We start from the raw sequence: 18,987 nt of genomic DNA on the forward strand, positions 1-18,987 counted from the left end.
GCACCGACTACAGAATAAGTTCCATCTTCCTCCTTCGCATACCTTTCTGCTTTTATGTTTCAGCAAGAAATAGTCCACCAGATGGTGAAAGTCTGCTATATACTGCCCCATGAAATCCTGGACCAATGCAAAGACTTAGTTGATTCCTATGGAAAGGCTATTCTCTACATGCTCCTGGATGCAACTAAACCTGAAGCTGTGTGCATGAGGATTAGACTTTGCCCCAGAGATATCTCTTTGAACTTTGGTAGGTAATGGCATTTGCTTGCACTGTCTTGTTATGTGGCCTGGGCGTGGGGCGGGGGTTAATTGCAATGACCTGCTCCTATATCAACTTGCCTGGTCTTACAACATTTCTTGTCAGTCTGACAAGATTTCTAACATTCTGAGGTTAGACCAGAGATGTGGTTGCCTTGGTCATGTTACCCCAATTATGATTGAATGCTGTTCCCAAAGACAAGTGGCTGCCACCTACCTTCAGCCTTTAGGCACCAGCCAAATACCATCTTGTTCTCCTGAGCATTCAATGGACGGTGCATTTCCATCTGCCTTTGCTAGTTTCTGGTTTTTTAGTTGGTTTCTCTTTTGTCCTAATTTATATTGCTTCATTGCTTCTGTGTTTTTAATGGGTGGTTTTAACTTTTGTTAAGAGCTGCATTCAGGAGGCATTCAGTGTAAAAAGAGTAATAACAATTTGCAATAAAAAATATTATATATAAAAAAGTAATCTTTCCAGGTTGATAACTCCCAAACTTTGTTTCTCCTCAGAGAGGGAAGCTCTGGAAGAAGGATTGAAACCAACCAAACCCAGTGAAAGTGAAGTCTGCCATGTGTGTACACTCATCGTTACATATGTTGATCAAGAGCTGGAAAAGAATCAAACGCAGGAACAGATTGGAAATATGCTTTCTAAGGGTTGCCAGTTGCTGCCAGAAGCTTTGGTGTATCCCGTAAGTACGCCAAATGGCTATTGTGAAAGGGAGATCAAAGTGTTCTAAAAGGAGAGAGGAGGTCAAGGAGCTGAAGATCTCTGCCTTGTCTTCCTGCCAAAAGTGGTGGGCATTTCATTGGTTTAGCTACATAGAAGCTTTATTCTGCAAGCCAGAAGAAATATTATCTTCTTTAATTACTTCTAGTTTGAAATGCATCTGAAGCAAATGTTGTGTCTCCCCCCTTTTTTTAGTGTTGCCACCAAATTTTGCTCCTAGTAAAAAATTTGAAGCAGATACAGAAGTTACTTCTTGGGCAGAACTTCCAAATATTTTTTGACATAGTCATAACCAAAGAGAGCTGCCTGTTTAGGGGTTTTGTAGACGGCTTGGATAAGACTAATGAGGTTCCTTAGGGAGCATTCCACCTGTCCCGAGACCCTGCAAATTCAGCTTAATCAATTAAATCCAGAAAACAAAAGATTTAGACCCAGTTGCACTCTTGGGGGCTGTACCTAGGAGAAAGGCTGAGAGTCACTTAACTTGTTTTTTTTTTATTACAGTGTGATCAACTCGTGGTGCAATATGAGCCAGCTGCCGTCCGCCTCCTGGTGCAGGTCATGGAGCCAACCTTTGTGTGTGCTGTAAGTCATGTTCTAAAGTAATTGTTCATTCTTGAGCGAGATCTCTGGCAAACAGCTTTGTCCGCAATCCAATGGATATATTTACCTGGGATATTTCTTCTGATACGCATATATGATTGCACTGTTATTTCCTTTGCAAATAACAAAACCACAAAAATCCCATAAATATCCAGTAGTTTCACTATTCACAAGGAAACTGAACCTGTAAAACAGGGGTGGGTAACCTGTGGATGGACTCCAGCTCCCATCATCCCTGACCATTGGTCCTGATGATTGCTGGACGGGGCTACACATTGCATCCTTGCTGTGAAACAGGGGGCAGAAAAGCCCCTTCCCGCCTGTTAGGGGTAATTTGGTGGGTAGGACAACCCCCTGTGACGCTCTCTTTCTACCACCCACTTTTTCTCTCTCCCTTCTTGCACAGCAAGTTTCCAGGGGAGGGGCCGATCATCCTTGCCAGAAGTCAAATAGCTGGCAGATGGCCCTTTTGAAAATGAGTCTGAAGATTAGGGTTGGCTGTGTGTCCTACTTTACAGAAAGGGCAGCCCTCTTTTTGAAAAGGGTCCTCTATTTGAATGGCTGCCCAGTCCAAATATTTTTTTTTAAAAAAGAAAACCTAGGAAAGAAGGACCTTCAAGCTGCCCTCCTAGTTAGCACCTGGCTAGCAAGCCTGAGCAGGCAACACAGGTCACAATGTCCCCCACCATGGTGAGACGTCTCATAGTTCTTTTTAAATTATAGTGATTTCTTCTGAACGTCCACATAAATGAGCATGTGCGAACTTTACACATACCCATGTCCCGCTTTTTGGTACTGTGTACTTGGCTACCCTGCTGAGGGCCACAGGCAGCCCTAGAGCTACAGGTTGCCCATCCCTGCTGCAAAGCTACCCTGAGTCTTACCGCCTGCTTTGAAAAGTGGGGAGCAATGTGAAGTTGAAGGAGGCTTTGGGGAACTTAAAAAGGAGCGTGGTGCAGTTAAGAAAGGAGGCTGATTCTGCATAGGTGTAATGGTCCCTTTTTGTACTCTTCTGCCCCACAGAAAATAGGAGCCTGCCCCTCGTCCCACCTTGTGGGCATGGAAGTTTGTGTCCGGGGCCCTAGCTACTGGTGCAAGAACGCAGAGACTGCAGCTCAGTGCCAAGTAAGTAGGGGTGGTGGTGGCAAGAGGGGAATATCAAGCTTTCCAATACAGTGAGATGGAGTTGATAAAAAAAAGTAATTGAACACAGTTAAAAATGGGAGCACTCTTTGCAGCATACAATTCTGGGAATGTGACGAGATGACCGAAATAGGAGCAGGTGAAATGACTCTATGGAAGGCGATAGTCTTTGAAACGAAAATCCTCTGTGCTACAGAAGATCTAGGTGCATATTAGTGATGTGGAATATAGGATTGGGGGAGTGTATTTAAAATTTGTGTGCAGTTGTCATAAGTAGTAGACACACACTGTTACACAGCTCAGATAGGTCAGATTTAATTAACTTGTTCTGCTTCCAAGTGCTTACCTGTAGAGCTCTAAAAACATCTTACGTGTGAATATACTGGCCCTTATCCACCCTAGCTGTGTATCTACCAATCTTGCAGTAGGGATATGCATTCACTCCTTAATGGGACTGGATGAACACCATTATGCACATCCAGGTATGTAGCTGTATTGGCATTGTCTCTGTGTTCAGAATCTTATGGCATCTGAAGGGCTTCAGGTTCCTGATCCCTGGTGTGAGCTTAGTTGACAGCAAGATGAATAGGAAATCTTAGATACTCTGAAGTTCCTGTTTTCCTTTAGAAACCCATTTTCTTATGAGTTGTGCTATGAATGGAGAATGGCCTTCCTTGAGTCTTCCTCTCTTTTCCCCATAGGCCACTGAATACTGCAAACGCCATATATGGAACTAGAGGAAGCCTTGCCAGTGGAAGAATGTTGGCTGTGGTTTTACTGAATGCACCCTGGAATTTGGCCGGGTGGGAAATGGTGAAATGTCTAAACACTGGCAGAACCACACCTTCCTTTCACACTTCTGCAGTGTGGCTGTCCGTTGGGTGGCTATACTGCTGAAAAAGAAAAAAGCAGGGGGAATGTTTCCTTTGCTTGTGATACTCTGAATTACCATACATTTAGTTTTACTTTTAGATCCATGGTGGGGAAGTGACATGGGTAGGGAAGAAAAAGGCTGTGGTGGGGATTTTATTTGAATAGCTGAGAATTTTGGTAAGACTCTTGTTTTAAAATGGGTAAATTGCGTTACGATCATTGCAAAACTGGCTGCTTAAGTTGGCATTTTCAGATTTCCAATACCTTCCTTGTCTAGCTAGCCTTTTAAGGTACAACTATACTATACATTTAAATTGTTTTAATATTTCATTGCTTTTCTTCAAGGGGTGCTGGGAACAGCCAATCAGACTGTTGGGCCACTTAGTCCACTGTCTACTCTGCCAGCAGCAGTGCTTCAAACAAATATATTTTCCCAGTCTTGTTATTTGAGATTCTTTTTACCTGGAGATGCTTAGAATTTTCTTTAAGACAGGTCAACTGACACAATAATTTTAATTATATGGAGGGATTTCAGCTCTCTTAAATTTCTGGTGTAGACAGAAACAAAGTCTCGAGAAAAAAGGGGCTGCCCATTTGCTCATGTTAAGTACAGGCAGTTACTGGGTACTTATACTTTTACCTGTAGAACTTAAACTTGGTTTAAGTTCCTAACCCTGTTCTTTCTGAAGGCAGCAGCTAGGGTCCTCAAAGGGATATATATCACAATCGGCATGAAAGGCTGATTAAATGGCTAAATAGGTACTGGACACAAAACAATTTGCATGATCAGTGGTTTGCTTATTCCCTCGCTGGATTGGTGTAGTTAGGTAGACTGAATTTTAGACTAATTAGCACATAAATCCATGGCTGTTACTTACCAATAGGTGGGTTGAGTGCTGACCTACGAACTAAGCAACAAGTAATTTTAATTGTGTTTTCTCTGTACTTCAGGAGTAGCAGCAAGTGATCAGGATAATATAGAACAGGCAGCATTAAGCAATAGCGTCTTTGCTCTACACCTCAATATGACATTTATCAGAATGTGTTTAAATATCAGTTCCAAAGCTATTGACTCTTGTTGCAGCTTGCAATTAGAGCAACATCAGAGAGCACTAATGATGCTTGAAAGTCATGCAGATGCCATATTTGTAAGCAAAAGATAAAATTTAACAGGTACAGTGATGCAGAGGTGAATTGTTGTTGTTGTTTTCGCAAGGCACAATTCCCATGTCTACATAGCTGTTATAAGTAATGAAGCCATACTTACCTGTGTGTGAACCTGTTCAATATACATGCTGAGAAATTATCCAGATATTCCAAAAGGACATTATAATGAGCATTTTACCAATGCTTCTGTAGTTAAGAAAAATTAAACAATTCTTACAAATTTGACACTGACTCTTGGTTTTTGTTAAGCGACCTGTTGTAAACCTGAATAATAAAAAGCAGAATGATGTTAAAGGTTAGCTTAATGGGCACAGTTTATTCAAACTGCAGACCTTTCACTGTGTGTGTATTGCATCGTATACACACTTCTGAATAAGAAACACTTAGCATTTCCCTTCTTGATAGTTTTATGGAGAGAGAATGTACATGCTGGTATATAGATGAGCACAATGACCACGCTGATTCCTCAGTCCCTACAGCAGTGTGTACTTAACCCAAACAAGCACCGAACCTTGTGCCCAAGCTGGGAGGGAAAGATCAAACACAGATTAACTAAATTCATGGATTATGTATTTCTGGTTCCTTTGACAGACCATTCCAAAAACGCTCAACACTTTACTGTTTGAAAACAAAAGAAGAAGAAAAGGAGTACACACAAAACACTCTACGTTCAGAACCTCAATTAATATCACTCTTGTTTCTTTTGATGCTGCAGTGTTTTGGTAGGCCAGCAAAATGAAGAAATGGCTTCAGTTTCTTCCCAACCCCTGCTTTCTGGAAAGGTGAAAACACAGATAAATGCCAAACAGATTTCTGGAGCTTCCTGAAGGTTATCACACAATTTGCTCTGTGCGAGTTGATGGTCATAGCATCTTAGCTGCAGCTGGTTAGCAGCCGTCTTCTCCCATCATCACAATCTCCACCACTAGCCTGATGGTGGAAGAATGTAATTGGTGCAACCCAGGACCTGTTGGGAGAGCCTGGTCATCTCCACCGATGGGGCATCATGGCACACCGTGGTTATTGCAATTCTAGCCTTAAGTCTGTGCCTCAGGGCCTCCCCATTGCTCTTTTTAACACTTTATATTTTAAAAATAAAATTTAAAAAGTTATGAGTTTAATGATGTGAGTGCCTGGTAGAAGTAAACAGTCCTGAGACCCTGCACCCCGGGGGTTAGGCTCCCCAAGGCTGCCCTAACAGCTGTCTTGGTCAGGTTTCTTCTGGAACAGGTGGTGGCCAGGCACAAGTGACCGAGGCCTCTGGATTTTCTTCTGCCCCTCTTGTCCCTTGGTCAGTGCTCTCCTCTGGCGGCGGCGGCAGTCTACGTGGGGCCAGGCTTCCTCGGAGCGCTACACCAGCGATGCCACTTCTAGTCATAACTCTGTGATTTCCAGTGGGCTCTCCATGATCACTTCCCTCATTTTGTGCATAGGGGTGGATTTGGCGGACTCGGTGCGGGCGTTCTTGTCACAGAACGCCCCACCGTCGGCAGTCAGTGTCTCCAAGGAGCGGCCCAGCACCTTCTGGTCATCCTCGGGAAGACTGTTGAGGTCAGAGGTTAGCAGAGTACCTGTGCTCCCGTGGACCACATGGATTCCATCAGGTCCCTTGAGCTCAATGGGCTGCTTATGTCGGAAGCGGAGGCTCCCTTGGCTTGGACTCCTTTGCTCCTCGTCGTCGTCCAAGTCGTTCTGGATCAGCTGGAACAAAACCCAAGTTGAAATCAACATATTGTAGTGCTCCCCATTGCTTAGGCGGCGCTGTTTTCAGCTGCAGTTACATTCCCTTCCTGAGCTAATCTGGGAACAGGATAAAGGTCCCCTCTCAACCTAAAGACCCTGATTATATCTAGAGTTTAATTACCCCACTCAAAATTCCTATGTTTGTAACACTCAAGCAGTTGGGTGACCTAGCTGATTCCAGTGGAAGGAACTGACATGCACCGAAATGCACATGGAACCTCATTCTCCATTGAAATGACTGTAGAAGCTGTTTCAGGCTAGGGAATTCTCTGCATATACTGGAGCTCTCACTCCTCATAAGAGTCCACTGGTTTAGGGCTTTAAGTCTTCATTGCTGGGGAGTGCACGACTCTTGCCAAGCCCTTACTCTTTGCACTGGGGGAGGAACCAGATGTTGACTTGGGAAATTCATTTTCCTGTCTTGTTTGATGTATAGGTCTCTTTAGATCAGGCTTCCTCAAACTCGGCCCTCCAGATGTTTTGAGACTACAGTTCCCATCATCCCTGACCACTGGTTCTGCTAGTTAGGGATCATGGGAGTAGTAGGCCAAAAACATCTGGAGGGCTGAGTTTGAGGAAGCCTACTTTAGATCTTTCCTACAAAGAGCTTAATATTGGCCCTGAATAAAATGCATTCATTATATACAACTTGAGACATATTTTTGGATTGGTTCTTGCACAGTCGTGTTTTAAAATCCTAATAAGGCAAAGACGGCAGTTTCTGCACAGTGAGATGTCACAGAGTAGATTGAAAGGCTGAACTATCGTTCTGTCTCCAAAGGGAAGTGCCTTCAGGCTTGGGTGCTACTTAGATGGGAGCCAGCCTGATACACCATACACCCCATAAAATCAACAAACCACAAAGAGCAGATATTTAATATTGTGCTTCTGTATAATGTTGTGCATTATATGTTTCTGATTGTAATAAGGTGGGCAAGGAGCTTTGAGGAGGGTCTAACCAATGGGAGAGCAGGAAGAAAGAGGATGCTAAGAAGCCTGAGCTAGCTGGAGAGTATTAAGAACTCCAGGTTCAGGTAGAATAGAAGCAAAGGCAGAAGGAAACCAGATTAGACAAAGATTGCAATCAAGCACAAAGCATTAACTGGTTCACCACTTCTGTGCACTTGGCTCAACTTACTGGGCATGATAAAGCAAACAGAGAGATTACAGAAGAGAAACAAAGTGCTCCCTGAAAGTTCTTCACTCTCTGGCTACAATCCAGCAAAGTAAACTTTTTTCCAATGTGCTTAAACATGTAGTTTCTCTGTTTCACTATAGCCTTCATAAACTGATGTACAAGGAATGTCCTGTTACTATCCCGCCCCGCCCCCAATTCTTCCACAAAAATCCTTGCAGCTACAGTTCTTGATGTTTAAAGACCATGCCCTCATATTTTTCATCTCTCTGTCTCATGCCTTCTTCCTTTAGAACTTTTTTATTGCACTGTCTTCATCCCTCATTGCTGTGAGTCTACAAGCTGCCCTACAAAGTTCTAATTTATTAGAGAATTGCAACTTTCTTTTTGTGAATAACTGACCTAGGGTTTTCTTCTCTTATCTATATATGCCCCTTTTGGAAGTTTGATTACTTCACAGTGGTTAGCAAAGGATTCTAATGCCTAAAGCAGAGGTTTTCAACCTTTTTGAGTCCACGGCTCCCTTGACCAACTACATTCTTTCTGCGGCACCCCGTGGGGTCAGGGGCCCAGTTATGTCACCCCTTGCCTGCGAAGATAGCAGACTCTCACCCTTTTTTGAACACCCTCTCTTGTGGAGTGTTCCTTAAGCCTCCTCTCATCTCCCAAGACCTCTGGGCAGCAGCTGCTGCCATCCCTGTTCTCTGAGCTGACACCACCACCCCTTCGCCCCAGAGAGAGGTGCCTCCCAGAGGCACCACTCCCATATGGAACTTATAGCCACAGCCGCTGCAATAAACAGCTGTACAAGCCTTTGGGACACAAGAGGGCATCAGAGGAGAGAGGGAAGGAAAGAGGAACAGAGGCCACTGTTGCCGCACCCCTGACCTGATCATTCAAGGCACCCCAGGGTGCCATGGCACATTGGTTGGAAACCAGAGGCCTAAAGAATGAATTAGCACTGCAAATTAATGCAGTACTGCACTAAGAACAGGAATAGACATGCCTAGCATGAGACTTTCAGTGCCCAGGAGGAGTTAGGACACAGAAAAAGTAGCTAATTCAGTGGGATGTGTGGAGGCAGAACAGGTCTGGGCACCCTGTGGCCCTGCAGAGTTGGCCAGCAACACATCCTTCTTGACCGTAAACTATGCTGGCGGCTGCTGATGGGAGCAACACCTAGTGAGACACAGGTTGTGCAGTCCTGTGGTGAAGAGGGGCTCCTTCTGCCTGTTTCATTGAACTCCTGCACTCTTGTGCTACAGAGGGAAATAGCTATGAGAACCACACAATCAATACCGAAGGGTACAGTTCTGAAAAGCAAACACTACATCCCAAAGGGCACAACAAGCATTTTCAAGAACTCCCATGCACAAGCAGATTCTACCTCAGAGACTGAGGACTGGTCCCCATGACTGGTGGTGGCTTTATGCACCATCCGCTGAGCAAGCAGTCTCTTCAGTCGCATGTAATCATCCAAGACTACCTTTAAGAGAGAGCCCTGGAAGGAGGGAGGGAATGGGCAACAGGAGAAATTACACTCGGGCCCTTTGCCACGTTGTCCCGAAACTTATTCTGTGTAGGGAATCCCCATGAGAAGCTACTTCTAAATCCAGATATCCTCTCCATTAAAAATAATAATAATAATAATGGCCAAAACATTTATCCTTAAACCTTCTAATAAATCCTCTTGAATCACACCTTGTATAATAATCCTCATTAAACAGGGATTCTTGCCACATAGTGCATTCTGTGTGACTAGCCAAAACAACTGCATTCCAAGATTGGATTGCAAGACTAAACATGGTGCTGAGAGTTCTGTCCTCTGGCCAAGCAGTGCCACAAACTTGAACTTTGTACTGAACTAAGACCGAGGATAATAAAACTTACCTTGATGGGCCCTTCTCGCATGATCTGGCCTAGCTTGGCAATGTTGTCGTATTCCTGAATGGCTGCTCTCAGATAGCGATCTTCTTCGGGTTTGGCAGCTGAAGGCTCTCGGCCAAATGTTCCCTAAAAAGAAGAGGTTTTTAAAATAGCTTCTCTCTCTCTCTGTCTTTCCAGACCTGAAGGAAAATCCATCTGGGAATCTTTTCCCAGGAACACTGCTTACTTCCCTAATGCCCTTTGCTAACATTTGTCTACAACATGCCCACCTCCCGTTGCAAAATTTAATTACCAAGCAGGGCATGTGCCATGTTGAACAAAATCTCATTAACAATGAACAACAAATACATGCTACATGACTGACTCTAATTTTCCATGAGGTGCATCATTGCAACTAATCTTAGATTACGAAGCTCTAAAGTTAATGTAGCAGCTACATTGCTGTTGATATGCCATTGCTGCAGCCTCTTCCTACTGGGCAACAAAGGTGCAGCTGGATTACTAGGCCTGGACGAGAAAGGAGTTAAGAATAGATAAATGAGATATTCTAGCACAAGGGGATGGTGATGATTGACAAATAGTGCCAATTCTAATTTATGCACACAATCAAAATGTGTTCTGCTGCTTCACATGAATTTGAAAGCTGAATTTTATGCTGGCACAGGCTACAGGCAAAAATTAGGACGTTGGCTATACTGTGGCTTCAACCACAGTATAGTAAGCAAGCAGATGCTCTCTCACGTGAGTCCTGGCTGGGCTGTTCCACAGGTCTGTTATTTCACTGAGGTTCTCAGGCAGGTCATCCTCATGCTCAGCTTGTGCTGCTAGCTCCAGGTTTCTGCAGAAAGGGTCCAGCCACACAGGGTTGGCTCTAGAAAGGATACAGGATGCCTACAATAAACAACTGCAATGGGAAACCATCCAAGAAAAATCCACCAGTTTGGCCCACATACTTGTCAATATACTATCTCAGATAACTTTAAGCACTCCTTTTCTTTAAGCTCATGTTTTCAAAGATTGTGCTATATACAAAGATTGTGCTGTTAACAGCCACCTTCAAAAGTAAGCATCATAGGTGCCAGAGGCCAAGATTGTCTTTAATTAGGCATGGTCAGCATTCGGATAGCCTCTTTTAGCTAGCGTTAAACCTTTCAGAAATTGTTGACAACTCACCCATCAAAGGAATATTTATTTGTGTTTGGCATATCCATGATGTCCATGAAACCTCGGTTACCTGAAGAAAGCAATGTGTCAAATTTACCGAGAATCATTCACATCTGTTGAGTTTAGAGTATGACTTATAAAAAACCGTTTTTTGTTGCCCCTGTGCTTCTACCAGCAACCAGACACACAGAAACTTATCAGCTAAAGTTTTCCTCACTACTTATCATCACGTCAAATAAAGTTTCACAGTTTAGCCTTTGTTAGTTTGCTTCCACACAAGCAGTTTAGTCTAGAATTTACATCCTTTATTTATTTACTTTTTAATGGAGTAGTTATTGGAGTGCAACAGGGTGGCAACACAACATCAATTGTTTTTCAGACTTAATTAATTTCACTTCCAGTTGACTGGAAAAGCAACACTTCACCAGCACCAAAGAGTCATGGACTGAAAGCAACCCAGGCCAAGCTGCTGGTCTTATTATTCACCATATGATGTTATGAGTGATGGCTATCTCATCATATTCTTCAGTGTCTATTTTCTTCCCAATGGGTGAGGGGGAAAAAATGGATCTTCCAAGATCTCTTACCTGTGGAACCGGCCACAATTGCTTTCAGTTTTCTTTTGTGCCTGCAAGACACAAAATAACTAAGGGGAAAGAGCACAAGAATTGTATTGTGAAGTCTGTTCATCATACGTGTAATGTGATTGGCCCTTTAACATCCTCTCACATACTGTTCTGAACCAGTAGAAGACTACTGGTTAAGAACCTTTGCTACTGAGCTCTTTTGCTGAAACTGGGTTTCCTCCCACCAAATCTTGAAGTAATTCTCTATAAATCTAAACATGTTTAAATATATTAGAGAAACTATGTTTTAATCCAGTTCAGTTGTGCTCCTTGAGATATACAGATATACCTAATATTTTAAAATAAACAAAATATTGTTCCACCTCTCAAAGGAAGATTGACACCAGAAAACAGATTTCTCTCCCACTGAACATGCAAAGACCTGTTGCATGTTTCCTCATGCAACCCAGCTTACGGCCCTAATGCAGAAATATTTGAGTAAAGCAGCCAAATCCCTTATCATGAACTTGGAAGATGAATCCACTTTTGGCAGCAGACAGAGTGTGCAATTCAAAGGTGTCAGACAGCCATAAATAACCAAAAAGGGAAATTCCCTCTCTGCAACCTGGGAGCAGGGCTGACAAACTTAGTACATGCACTTCACCCCCTTCACCCTCCCACAAGGCTATCTTCTGTGGTGGAAATCTACAGCTATTACTCCTATTGGAAATCCCTGAATCAGAGCTTCCTCCTATGCAGTATGCAAGGGTTTGATGTCAGCTCCAAAAATTCATTTTTATTATTATTGTGGCATCTGAAATACTCTTCCCTACACAGTGCAAGTTCTGGAGGCTACTCACGCTGTTCTGTAGTACCAGTTCATGAGGATGAACAACATGGCTGCCAGGAAGAGGAGAATAGCCAGAATAATTATTGCCATCTAGAAATGGTAAGAAACAAAACAAAAACAAAACTAACTGTTATGGCAGGGATAGGATGTCTAGGAAATGGCTTGGCTACTGACCCAGTATAAATTGGGGTACGGGTCTAATGAGGTCTGCCAGATCTTCCCATTTGGCCTGCTAGGCCATTCTGCCCAAGCTGCCCATCACCTGATGTCATATATGATTACGAAGAGGCTGGACCAAAAAGATGGCTTCTGAAGCACCACCAATCAGCTGTTTGATGGGACTTCAAAGCACAGCACAGAGCTCCCTGTGTGGTACGCTCTGAAGCCCTGATGCCATTGTGAATTCAAGTGATTGACAGGCCCTCACTACCTTATAGACATGGCCTGCAGGGGTAGGGGAGATAAGGATTTGGTCCACCATTCCCCCCCCCCCCCCGGTTGTAAATATTTGCCCTAATGACGAGATACCAATATCTGACTCGGTGATTCCAAACTGCATTCATGCCCAAGTCACAGGGAGAGAATATAAAAGGAAATGAATGGTGAATCCACCATTTAATGGTCACTCGAATAAAACGACGGCGAAGCCCAACATCTTTTTGATACCCACCACTACAGATTCCTGTCATGAAAGCTCCTTTCGCTATGGCTTTAGGACTTGTACCTGCACTCTTTTCACAAAACAGTTAATATAAGGTTGCCAGCTGCTTTCCAAATAAGTCCTTTTTGTGTGCTTTTAATAGGAAGAAATTCAACAGGTGCATTTGTATATCTTGGCATCTGCATGCTTTTTAAAGAATCATGAACCTTGTTGCAGCAAACCTAAGGAAACAGTTTATGAAGGGGCAGTTCCTTTCAATGCAGCCAATTCCAAAGAATGTGGGGGACCTCTTCCCAAAAAGCATGAGAGCTGAAAGCAAAGTAAGCTTGAGAGAGGGAAGGACCCCCACCTGCATCTTACCTGCAGCGCCGACATGTCGTCTGGAGCCCTGGCAGTGATTGCTGGCTGCACATCCAAGACATTGTAATTCCGGAAGAGATTCCGCAGTTGCTCCTTATTCTCATCAATCATCTGTATTACTCTAGGAAGAGGGTTAAACCTTTATTTATGGATTCATCTTCCTAGTGTTGAAAATACACTTTTTAAAAGTGTTTATGGCAAGAATGATCAACCCTCACCTCCCAGCTATAATTTCCAACTCAAGAGATTCTGGAAGCAGGAACTCATTCCATTAAATTGCATCAGAAGCGTCATGAAGCCCATCATTCAAATTCTATTTTTTAACACAGTTGGGAGACCTGTCGCCTCCAGGTGTTGATTGACTCCAGCTCCCATCAGCCCCAGCCAGCATCGCCAAGTATGATAGGAATTGTAGTCCAGTATCACCTGGAGGGCTGCAGGTTCCCCATCCCTGATCTTAAATCAGGTGTGAGACTCACAAAGGAATGGAACTGCTAGATTAGCAAGAAAAGGCTTTGCACAAATCTCTGCCATAAGGCAACAACAACAAAACCCCTTTCATGGTGAAGTAATCATTATGTGAACCCGAAGGGCTGTTTCAATTCAATATTTATTTTTAGTTATGATCAGCAGAGGTTGCCAGGGTTGGCTACAACTGCTTGAGGGTCTTTCTATCTAATATAAATACTAGTATCAGATGCCAGCTGACTAAAACATTGTCAAAACACTAGGACCTGGGTCTAAGACTCCTCATGCTTGTGACAGGAGAGGTTGTTATATCCAATGACATCATGCAGCCTGCCTCAATGTGACACAGTGCCAAGCATGGTTAGACCCATGTTTTATATTAGCAGCAGAACTGAACGAATCTTTAGCTGTCTATCCAACAAAAAAGTCTCTTCCTAACTGCTGAGGCTTAGCAAAGGCAACTCTGTAGAGGAAGCGCCATTATGGTGTGATGTGGCTAAGAAGGTTCATGGGAAAGTCCTCAGCTGAAATCTCACCTAAGCCATGAACTCATTGCTGTGTTTAAATCTAAACCTACATAGAGGAAACACACAGAATCTTTACCGTTCTACATCCAGAATCCGGTTGGTTTCCCGGTTCACCACATGGATCAGCAATTCCGTTTGGGCAAAGTTCACACGGCCTTTTTTGTCAACATGAAACTATGGGAGACAAGAGAAAAAAAGGTATCCCTTCTCCTATCCCATTCTTACATTTCCCTGTGACTAGATGGCTCCAGGGAACGCACCCCCAAAAGCTGGTTTTGCCAGGAAATTGGCCAGTTTTCCACCTCTATTTCTTTGAGTGAGAAAGATAAATCAACTGCTTGTTAAGAAAATGAATGTGTTGCCCCAAAGCAGCAGTTACCTGAACATCATCTGTATTGACAATGGCCCCCGTGATGTTTGACAATAGGCTGATGAACTCTTCCTCAAATTGCCGTACTTTATCTGGGATCTCATTGATTATAATCTTCACCCGTTGGTCATCCCGCAGGATATAGATCCCCACAACCGCAGTGTCGTTATGACCAGCCAGGTCTGAGGCCATGACATCCACCACAAAGTAGCCAGGGTTGTAAGCAGTGAAGAGGTCAAAGGTTCGAAGAATCCCGTCTAGGTTACCTTTGAGAAGAACCAACAAGTGACCCTGCATGGCTAGAATCATCACATGATGCAGCCATGTTGAGATTGCGCCATTTGAGGCTGCGTGTGGGAGACAGCATGCTTCTCCATGTAAAAACTTTCCTGAACATAAAAGCAGCACAGCAGGTTACAAGGTTTTAGCCTAACCACCTCTCTGAAGTGCTAGTTTTCTAAATGCTTGTGATATTTTTTAAAGAAGAGGGAGCATTCAGTCATTGCAGCCTGAAATGGTATATGTTGTGTATTGAGTCAAAGGATTTTATATCTGTATTATTATTGTCTGTATTTGCATTAGGGTAAAGTAACTGTCTTTTGGTTCCAGAGGGTACAGCTACTATTGGTTCATTTAAGCTGCTGTATTTGGATCCTCTGTCTTATTGGTTGCCTCCAAAAGGCAGGACTGTGATTGCCTGATATTGTTCCCTCCAAAATGTATCCTTTCTAGCTAGTTCCCTGTCCCTATAAATGTAGCTCTCCCCTCCTCAAGTTTCAGTCTTGTTGCGTTAATAAAGAAGTGTTACTAGAGAACTGTCTCCAGCATATTATGTCAAGAGAGCTGAAATCACAAACCCCACGTCACAACAGTATATACCAAATAGGACTGTACCACCTGATTGCTCCGAATACATGTGGATTAGCCTTTAGTTTAACTCACTTCCAAGACCAATTAAACAGTGGCTCCCTTGTATTTGCAGCAACCAAGACCTACTTAAAGAAGAACGAAGCAGGGAGAGATTGTAAGCATAACAGAAAGACTTGTTTTATTCTGTGACACTGTTATATTCAAAAACCTGCCACAGTATAGTGCAGGTTTCCTAAACTTGGGTGTCCAGCTGTTTTGGGACTACAGTTCCCATCATCCCTGACCATTGGTCCTGCTAGCTAGGGACGACAGGAGTTGTAGTTCAAAAACAGCTAGAGACCCAAGTTTGCGAAACCTTGCTATAGTGTAATCTCCAGCAAAAAGATGCTGAAGATAATATAAAGCAGTCTTTGTTGTATGGCAGCATCCCTGTCAACAACTTTTCTCAAGCATGACTGATTAGCAACCTTATGGGTTATATGACCATGGCTCTATTAGCTCACAATGTTTTGCCTTTACGAGGGCCGGCCCACCCATGAGGCAAGGTAAGGCGACTGCCTCAGGCGGCATAGTCCACAGGAACAGCAGATCCTGATGTCTATCTTTTCTTCCCCCTTTGCTCCTGATGCTGATCTTCCCTCACCCCTTCTTCCCTGACAGGGAAGCGGGCACCATTTTGGGGTCCGCCTCAGGTGCCAAAATATGTTGGTCTGGCCCTGGCCTTTACTATGTAAACTTAGCAGGGCTAACCAAATGCAGCACAAACAAGCGAGACAATTCACTCGGCACGGGTCCCTCCCATGCATGCCGTTGCCTCTCTTACCAATGCTGAAAATGTTGGCCACCTCCTCAGAGTCGTTGGAATGTTGCTTGATGTAACGGATACCCAGAATGCTGTACAAGACCAGGCTATTGTTTCCCACATCGGCATCCAATGCAACAAGCTTGATCAGTTCGGAACCCACTTTTGCATCTGTTGCTACCCCTTTCGGAAAGGAAGTAGGGTGGGGTGAGGCAGAGAAGTAACAAAGGAAAAGCCCCAGGGGAAGAAAACAGCAGAAGTAGAAGTCATTTCTTGGGAAATAATACCTACATCAAGGGTGGCCAACCTGTGGCCCTCTGGGTGTTGATGGACTACAACTCCCATCAGCCCTGGCTAGCATGGTCAATGATCCGAGATCATGGGAGCTGTAGTCCAAGACAGATCAGCCACCCCTGTCTTAAAGATCCCATTGTACACTGTGGTAAAGAGAGGTCACTAGTCCTCCATTCTGAATGCGCTTATGAACAAATCATATACAGTTTTGCCACCTCACAATACAGTAGTAAAGATTTTTACATGAGTCCTAAAATTTTATTTATTATTTTTCCTTTTGCAAATTGGCTTTGCCCAATTTGCCTGATTATACTAAAATAAACCCAGGCTGTAAACCAAATGATAAGTAGGTAAATTCTTTTCCCCCCTAAAATCGCAGTAATTCAATTAGAATGGGCATTGCTCAAGTGGAACCATCCCTACCTGCCGTGTATTCTGATTTGGTGAACCGGGGAGGTTGGTCATTAATGTCTTCCAAAAAGATCCGTACTTCTTGCAGAGTAGCATCAGTGCTGAGATCCATGGCTTGGATCCTGGTTGCCCGGCGACCCTGGGGAGGTGACCAGTTCCTATTGCTAGAGGCTTTGACAATGATAGAGTAGAAAGCTTCTTTTTCTCGGTCCAAGTCCCGCAACACCTGCAATTTTCCTTCCCGACTCAGCTGGAAATTATTCTCTCTGTTACCAGCTGGGAAAAAAGAGAGAGAACTAGTCAGTTTTGTTTTAAATTCGTTCCTCTCTAAAATGAGATTTCTGTAGTCGTATTAGTGTGGGTGGGTGGGGAGGAGATAGACACAGAAATTCCAATTAGGTTTCCTCAAAATTTTTTCACCCTTCAATCCCATTCAATCACCCTTCAATCACGGGCTAGTCCTACTAGGTGGGCACTCAGCAGTGCAACTGTGAAGGTGAAAGGTAAAGGTAAAGGACCCCTGGATGGTTAAGCCCAGTCAAAAGTAACTATGGGGTGCAGTGCTCATCTCGCTTTAGGCCAAGGGAACCAGTGTTTGTCCACAGACAGCTTTCCATGTCATGTGGCCAGTGTGACTAAACTGCTTCTGGTGCAACAGAACTCTGTGATGGAAGCCGGAGTGCACGGAAATGCCATTTACCTTCCTGCCTCAGTGGTACCCATTTATCTACTTGCACTGGCATGTTTTCGAACTGCTAGGTTGGCAGGAGCTGGGACCGAGCAACGGGAGCTCACGCCGTCATGGGGATTTGAACTGTTGATCTTCTGATCAGGAAGCCCAAGAGGCTCAGTGGTTTAGACCACAGCACCACCCGCTCCTGCAGCTGTGGAATTGAGCTTCTAACCACACACACATGCATACATACAGGCAGCTCCCCATTTGCGCACAATCGGCATGCACACGACTGCTGATGCACGTGCTCTTCTTGGCATCACAAGAGGGTGGCAGTGGAATGGGGTAAATGGGGAGTTGCCTATCTCTCTCTCTCTCTCTAAAACACTGGATGGTTTGATACAAGCACAAGGCAGCGTGGAAACCATCAAAGGACAGTTGAGAAAAAGAAATGAAGTCTACCTGCAATGAAGTAATAGACGATAGCATTGGAGCCCTCGTCGGCATCTACTGCTCCAGTGACGTTGCCCACCACTGTACCAGGACGTGAGTGTTCAGGCACAGAAAGAACTTGGTAAGGGGGAGACCCTTTCTGCAGGAGATGTTGGGAGAGATGGGGAGATAGAGAGGAAAAAACCCACATGTTAAAAGGTGGCAAAAATAGACAAGCATAATGTCACAAACGGTAAACAATACTATCAACAACTGATTGAATGAATTGCATTTGGGGATGGGGGGACTATCAGGTCACAAACCATATTGAACTGCAAGCAAAATATTTTTTTTGAACCTCAAAAATTTGAGGTAAATAAAATTTGAGGTGCGACCAATAATACAAGATATATAAAGACAGCTAAAAGAAGCATCCTAACTTTTCCCTTTGCTCTTCCTTGAAAGCTATTTTCTTTCTTTCCATTTCAAGAGCTTTTTTAAAAAAAAATCCCCCCAGCTTTACTATTTTTTTTAAGGAGTTAAACTGTCATTCAAGTACAGTGGTACCTTGGTTTTCGAATGTCTCCGTAGTCAAACGTTTTTGTTTCTGAATGCCAAAAACCCGGAAGTAAGTGCCTCAGTTTTCGAACATGCCTTGGAAGTTGAACAGGAAACGCGGCTTCTATTTTGAGTTTTCCGTACTGAGGCTTCCAGTTTGAGTCTTTCGGGACGGATTACGTTTGAAAAACGAGGTACCACTGTATCTATAACACTACTCATAAGATTTTAAGATTCAAAAACTGCAGATGAAAAAAGCCTTGAGAGCAGGTTGAACAGTGCATAGCTTGATGCAACGGCGTTGTGAACTCCTAATATCATAGCAAAACCTTTTCGCTGAAAACCTCCATGACATTATGCCAAAAACTACGCTACCATCCTTTCCCAAATGTCTCCCATGCATAGATCTCAGGCAATGGGTATTTCCTATTTGTCTGCTGCC

At 43.7% G+C, this 18,987-nt stretch overlaps 2 protein-coding genes across 3 annotated transcripts in view; one reads left to right on the forward strand and one right to left on the reverse strand.

The window, feature by feature from the left end:
* The window catches only part of LOC309341913 (prosaposin-like), a 41,352-nt gene extending 36,353 nt beyond the window's left edge, over nucleotides 1-4,999 (forward strand). For both annotated transcript variants that reach the window (XM_081861872.1, XM_081861873.1), the window contains exons 10-14: nucleotides 64-247; nucleotides 769-950; nucleotides 1,493-1,573; nucleotides 2,615-2,716; nucleotides 3,436-4,999. In XM_081861872.1, the coding sequence (XP_081717998.1) occupies nucleotides 64-247; nucleotides 769-950; nucleotides 1,493-1,573; nucleotides 2,615-2,716; nucleotides 3,436-3,471 (585 nt within the window). In that variant the 3' untranslated portion in view covers nucleotides 3,472-4,999. The remainder of the gene's footprint in view (nucleotides 1-63; nucleotides 248-768; nucleotides 951-1,492; nucleotides 1,574-2,614; nucleotides 2,717-3,435) is intronic.
* Nucleotides 5,000-5,070: 71 nt separating this feature from the next.
* The window catches only part of CDH23 (cadherin related 23), a 383,781-nt gene continuing 369,864 nt past the window's right edge, over nucleotides 5,071-18,987 (reverse strand). The window contains exons 56-68 of the mRNA XM_081861783.1: nucleotides 18,018-18,147; nucleotides 16,895-17,158; nucleotides 16,199-16,360; nucleotides 14,515-14,771; nucleotides 14,212-14,309; nucleotides 13,141-13,261; nucleotides 12,130-12,209; nucleotides 11,291-11,331; nucleotides 10,713-10,773; nucleotides 10,281-10,410; nucleotides 9,543-9,665; nucleotides 9,040-9,153; nucleotides 5,071-6,475 (exon numbers count right to left, since the gene is read on the reverse strand). Coding sequence (XP_081717909.1) covers nucleotides 6,149-6,475; nucleotides 9,040-9,153; nucleotides 9,543-9,665; nucleotides 10,281-10,410; nucleotides 10,713-10,773; nucleotides 11,291-11,331; nucleotides 12,130-12,209; nucleotides 13,141-13,261; nucleotides 14,212-14,309; nucleotides 14,515-14,771; nucleotides 16,199-16,360; nucleotides 16,895-17,158; nucleotides 18,018-18,147 — 1,908 coding nt within the window. The 3' untranslated portion in view covers nucleotides 5,071-6,148. The remainder of the gene's footprint in view (nucleotides 6,476-9,039; nucleotides 9,154-9,542; nucleotides 9,666-10,280; nucleotides 10,411-10,712; nucleotides 10,774-11,290; nucleotides 11,332-12,129; nucleotides 12,210-13,140; nucleotides 13,262-14,211; nucleotides 14,310-14,514; nucleotides 14,772-16,198; nucleotides 16,361-16,894; nucleotides 17,159-18,017; nucleotides 18,148-18,987) is intronic.

This window comes from Podarcis erhardii, assembly GCF_964252035.2.
Source record: "Podarcis erhardii genome assembly, chromosome: 5".
In the NCBI taxonomy this organism is placed as follows: Eukaryota; Metazoa; Chordata; class Lepidosauria; order Squamata; family Lacertidae; genus Podarcis; species Podarcis erhardii.